The 6,603-nt window shown below is 33.7% G+C and overlaps 1 protein-coding gene across 1 annotated transcript; it reads right to left on the bottom strand.

Moving 5' to 3' along the window:
• Window positions 1–1,533: 1,533 nt before the first annotated feature.
• LOC148953328 (uncharacterized) lies at window positions 1,534–2,397 on the bottom strand. Its single transcript, XM_089087927.1, has one exon. It carries the CDS (start codon window positions 2,395–2,397, stop codon window positions 1,534–1,536), a length of 864 nt encoding a protein of 287 aa, XP_088944053.1.
• Between the last annotated feature and the right edge of the window lie 4,206 nt (window positions 2,398–6,603).

Genomic DNA, 6,603 nt, shown 5'->3' with positions numbered 1-6,603 from the left:
AAGCTTAACCTCTAAATTTCAGACCAATCAGACAACGTTAAAGGGGGGCTGTGGTAAGAGGGTCAAAACTTCTGACCCAGTTTACCCCATGAAGATAAAGTCGGAGGAGGATGAAATTTTGCAAGTTTCTTAGTTTGAGCTTGGGCTACAAAATGCAATTACCGCCGTCTCTCTGCGACCTCTAGGACCTGAAATCGCTTAACATTGTGGTGGGTCGCCTCTTTATAGAGGCACAAGTGTGCCTCCTTGATATATATATCCATTTATATATATATATATATATATATATATATATATATATATATATATATATATATATATATATATATACATATATATATATATACATATATACATATATATGTATACATATATACATATATATATATACATATATACATATATATATATAAATACATATATAATATATATATACATATATAATAAATATATATATAACGTGTGCAACACAACTCTAGTATCCGCCTCTTCTAGTAACCACCTGCGCCTCATATCACAGTCGAATCTGAGCAGTCACTATCAGCATCATCTGAATCAATGAGAATAGCACTGTATTCGAATTCTTTAATCATTGCCTTCAATTGTACAGCCATAGCACCAGGAGAAACTGTTCTTTTTAGATGGTAAAATGTGCCTTTATGAGGATCAACAAACTTGATAAGCTGGTTTCCAAAATGTATGTCCAAATTTCTCTTAAGCCAAAGCAGTCAATCCTTCTGCCAAACAATTTCATTTTCAATTAATACCTTTCTGAGCTTTTCATTCAAATCTGAAATGTGGTAGATTCTTCCTTCCCTGAACCTGGGCTCAATCCCCTCTAGGAATTGGTTGAATAGTATTTTATTCAAATCAGGCACATCATCACATTTTGGGTTTGTAGCCATAAATTTGTCAATGCACTTTTTGTGGTACTTTGCCTCAGCTGCCATTAGACCAATCCCACTAACTCTGCTGAATACTTCTGGCAGTGTGCTCCGAAGGAGATTTGCTTTCAGGACAATAGCTTCATTGCGAGAAAAGGTTTCAACATTGATAAGCTTAAGAGAGGGTTTTTTACCACTCCCTGTTTTAGAGTAAAACAAGCAACAAGTTTTGTACAAGAAAGAAGCAGCTGCAAGCTCTGAACGAGCATTTCTTCTATATGTATAAGTTTTTTATATCTCATGATTCTAGCCAGATTCTATCACTTCGATGGAGTTTTTCTATTGAGCTGAGTCACGAAGATCTACCGCCGGGACAGGCACAGATCGTTTGACTTTTTGGAGGTGTTTCTTCCTTCTTTTGGAAATGAGGCGTATTTTCTCAGGCTCATAGCTTTTAATGGGTAATTATTAAAAATAAACTTCAAGTAAAAGTGGAGCTATAATTAAACAAAGAGGAGTTAAAGGTAAATCATATTATTTAATTGAAACTTAAAAAGAACAGAAATTTAAATGTAATACCCTAAAGACAGAATTCACAAAAAAAAGCGACTAGGGGTAACATTCTGTATTAATTTTGCGTTCTTGAGATTCATATGGTTGTCTGCCAATGTTTGATTCTCATATGCCTAGTGCAGTTAGACTTGCTAGCAAATTTCTTTTTGCATACTTCACATTCATAGGGTTTTTCTGCATTATGAGTTCTCATATGTATAGCCAAATTGGAATTCTTAGAAAATTTCTTTTTACACGCTTCACATTCATAGGGTCTTTCTTCAATGTGAGTTATCATATGCTTAGTCAAATTGGAATTCAAAGAAAATTTCTTTTTACACACTTTGCAATCATAGGGTTTTTCTTCGTTGTGAGTTCTCATATGCTGAGCCAAGTTAAAATTTGAAGAAAATTTCTTTTTGCACGTATCACATTTATGTGCATTTTCATCAGTGTGTGTTCTCATATGTTCATTAAAATATGACCTAAGATGAAATTTCCTTTTGCATACTCCACATTCATGCAGTTTTTCACCAGTATGGGTTCTCATATGCACATTCAAATACCGTCTCCGTAAAAATTTCTTTTTACATACTTCACATACTGCTATACACTTCTTGTCGTGTTTTTCATACAACAAGGTACCAGCTTTACTACCTACTTGTGATGTCCATGCATTTGTCTGGGTTTCTTGTTTGATGTCTACATGATCATTTGAACACTGAAACGGAATGATTTCCTTCTCTAAGTCATGTAGCAAGTTATCTTGGTTTGTAAAATTAGTCGTCCCACTTATTAGCTTCGAATCCTGGTCAATACCAAACTTTCCATGGAGTACCCTCTCTAACGCAAAAATAGTTTCGAAGTCAAGTTGTATGTCTTCTTGGCTTGTAAGATCAGTCGCTCCACTCATAAGCTGCGAATTTGGGTCAGTGCCAAAGTTCCCATAACTTGGAGCCATATCACTGAATATATAATGCTGGCTGCTTGTATTCATACTCTTTATTTTTGTATGCTTATATAACTGTTTGCTTTTCAAATAAAGACTAATAGATCTTTCTAGACAGCGCTTGTTTTTATGCTATGAATGACGTCATTGAAGCAGAGTATTATGTAATTTTTCATTTCATGTCATCTACAGATGCACCATGAATGCAACCTTTTATATTAGTACATGACGTCATTACAACACTGATACATATAAATATGACGTCCCTCATTTGAATTTTTCTCTCCAAAATTCAGGGCCTTAACGAATTTTCTCCTACTTGTGACCCATCTAGATCGGTTTTTTCAGGTCAGAATTTCTCAGAATACCAGTTTTTCAAGAGATAAATATATATATATATATATATATATATATATATATATATATATATATATATATATATATATATATATATATATATATATATATATATATATATATATATATATATATATATATATATATATATATATATATATATATATATATATATATATATATATATATATATATATATATATATATATATATATATATATATATATATATATATATATATATATATATATATATATATATATATATATATATATATATATATATATATATATATATATATATACATGAGACCGGGATACTGATGGCTTTGCCTCTGGCCCACGGCACGGCTACGTGGTAGGCTTTTATATTTTGATTCTCATTGTCGTTTGTCTTCTAACCGAGGCTGCTGTCCCAGTGAAGCTTTGTTGTCCCAAAGCTTGCATAAGACTTGAAAAGCTGATTTGCAAAGCTAATTGAATCCAAAGCAGATGTGTGTTCATATATTTGCAGTATATTACCCTTGTGCAACTGAGCCCCCGTGTAACTAAACTACCTGCAATTCAACCCAATTTAACTGAATTTTCATGCAACTCAACCCACGTACTCAGTTTTTCAGTATTCTACAGTTAAGAGGCAATATCATGGGGTAAAACATAAGTTAGAATGTTTGCATGTTCTACCTTGTTGTAATTGCTAGTTTTTTAAAGTCATGAAATTAACTCCTGTCGAGATCATTCATAAAAGGTTCTGTTTTGTTGTCACAAAAAAAAAACTCGACGTCACAAACCATTAAGGCCAGATTTATTTCTTCTTTTTCTGAGTCTATTAGGGTGTTCCTATCAAAGGGGGTTCCTTTGACCGTGTCTACATACAGTGGTGTTTTTATTTATCATATTTATTTTTTTTGTTGTTTTCAGTTTGTGATATTCTCTCGAATCGTAGTTCATTAGCGTTTTTTTTTAAAACAGGTTAATTACCTGTTTTGGCAGAGAGTCGAGACACGAGTTATTTTCGTTTTGTATAAATCTTTTTGGTATGAATTTTTTCTGATGAATCAGACCTTTCTTGAACATTGAATAATAAATATGTTTATTGAAAATTTTTGATCCTTGTGAATTAAGATAACGAAAAGGGCTCACGATTTCAGACTGATTTTCAGACTTGTGTTCTTATTTCTGGTTGCTGTGGATCCTGAACTCTCGCTCTTTACACCAAAGGTTGATTTTTTGTCTCAATTCTTAGAACAACTGCTCATACAATAGGAAACACTTTTAAACCAGTATAAATCTTTAACGTAAAGAGAAGGGGTGTCAGGTGGGGCAGCCTACCTCATATACAAAGTAATTTCTATTCATTTAAAGCTCTACTGTTTCTTCTCACTCTTGGGTGGAAAAAACTTGTTTTTTTAAATAAATTCTTATTTGAAATGTAAATTTCTCGGCTAGATGTGTCTGGTAGGCTACGGTAGTCAACCAGCAGCTACTTCTTCGTATTGGTACATCTTCATCTACAGATAGAGCTACTTACTCTTACAGATACTATTACCGTAATCTTTCATAAACTTGCGACTTTTTCATGTTTAACAGCTTTGTTTTTCGTAAAAGAATGTGCCTTACATATATTTACAAATGTATTATGGAATACGCTTATTTATTTTATTTATTAATACCAAAATACAGTAAGCTTTATCAAGCTTGTCACACTAAACAATTATAATAAAGTCTATGACAATGCTGACAACATAATACACACATACAATTCTATACAAAAGTAACACACTCTGAAAACATAATAACTGAAACATACAGTAACGTACCGAACTAACTGAAATTTACCTGATAATAAATGAAATATACCGAAAAGTAAGCATACAAAGTAACTGAAAACATACTGGTCACAAAACAGCTAATACAAAAAATTAAAATAACCTCAAAACGGATTGTTATAAGACCTAGTATAGAAATCTGTAGAGGCTAGACTACTTTTGAAAGACTGGACCGTGGTACTCGCAACCATTTCCGACTGAAGTGCGTTCAAAGTCTTCCGAACTCGGCTAGATAATGAGTTTTGACCTAATCTTGTCTGTGAACATGGTGGGTAAATTTTGTGTTGGTTTTGACGAGTACTACTGTGTTCTGTAAAAGTGAAGAAGTGAGTTGGAGTGGTATTATAAATGCTCCTAACAATGTGGAATATATTTATTAGGTTGGCTCTATCACTTCGGAATTGAAGACTAGGCAACTGTTGTCTCTGCATTATCATAGGCAGTGCAATAGCGCCGCCTAAGTAAAGAACGATGTTGGCACAATGTATTATTTATTTATTTTTTTTCCTTTAGACCAGGGGAATTCGTATCGAAAGATTTGTGGTAGAAACTTCGAAAAGGGCTCATTTGATTGAAAATTGGAGTGGCTTGTATCATTTTAACATTCGAAAGTGATTGGAAGGCAACTAACACCCCTTCTACGCTCACCATTTCCCCAAACACATCCAATCAAAATTTTGAGATAGCCATTTTGTTCAGCGTAGTTGATTCCCAGATATAAATTATATTTTTCGAGGAGGACTCCCCCCACAGCCCTCAGGGCAAGGGTTGTATCTTATGCCCTGGGGGCATATAAGGTTTTTATAGAAAGCGTTGTCGTAGAAACTTCAAAAAAGCTCATTCGATTGGAAATTCAAAGGGCTAGTGCCCTTTTTAATAGTCAAAAGTGATTGGAGGGCAACTAACCCCCCTCTCATGCCCACCTTTTACCGAAACACATCCAATCCAAATTCGGAGATAGCCATTTTGTTCAACGTAGTCGAAAGTTCTGGAAATTAGTTCTTTCAGGATGGCAACCCCCCACAGCCCTAAGGGCTATGGTTGTAAGTTATGAATTGGGGGAATATAAGGTTTTTATAGAAAGCGTTGTCGTAGAAACTTCAAAAAGGTAGGCTCAAAACCCCTATGCCTTCCCAAGGCCAGAACATAATTTGCACTTTACTGAAAAAAATACAAGTGAATGTGCCTTGTCAGTTTAATATACATATACTGATATTTAGTAATCAACATGTTAATATTATTTGATTTATTAAAGTTATAAAAGTAAAAACATTTATATATTTTCATTAAAGTGCAAATTATCTTCTGGCCTTGGGAAGGCATAGGGGTTTTGAGCTCTACTCATACTCATGGCAATTTTTGCTCGTTTTGGGTTTGACTCGTTTATTTATTGTAATTTATTTTCGTTTTGGGTTTCATTTATTTATCGATGCTGATTTTTGATAGTTTCACGCTTGGTAGATTATTTGATTTTATTTTTGCTCATTTTTGGTTTAACGGAGTTTCTTACTTTTCTTTGAAGACCTATTTTGTTGAAAAAGTTTTTTTTAATAAATATGTTAACAAAAACTCTTATAAACAGCTTTTGTTCACATCTTCTTCTTGCAAACCATCATGTCAGTCTCTCTAGTTCATCATTTAATGTCCTTAAACTTTTCTTCATATAGTTCAATAATTCGTACACTTCCTCTTATTTTCAAAAATAACTTTGCTGCCTTTGGTGTTTCGAAAACTGTGATTAGAGGGTGATGATCCGACACTTGCCTGACGATGAATGAAACTGAAATTGGAGATAAATCCGAGAAAATATTGTCTATAAGAGATTGAGTTTTGTCCTTGGTTCATGCAGGGAAACTGATTGGGGGATACAGGTTAGATCCAAATGCAACCGTAAGCGGGCCTTTGGCGCTATTTGCAAGGGAAAACCGGATCATGATTCTATCTCTTATAAGATGGGATGTTCCCGGTAACATATCGTAGACAGCGCGATAGTGCCGGTAACATATCGTAGACAGCGCGATAACATATCGTAG

Source organism: Artemia sp. Qi Xiang Cuo, chromosome 4 (genome assembly GCF_049724085.1).
Source record: "Artemia sp. Qi Xiang Cuo chromosome 4, ASM4972408v1, whole genome shotgun sequence".
In the NCBI taxonomy this organism is placed as follows: Eukaryota; Metazoa; Arthropoda; class Branchiopoda; order Anostraca; family Artemiidae; genus Artemia; species Artemia sp. Qi Xiang Cuo.
This window is presented reverse-complemented; position numbering and strand designations above follow the sequence as displayed.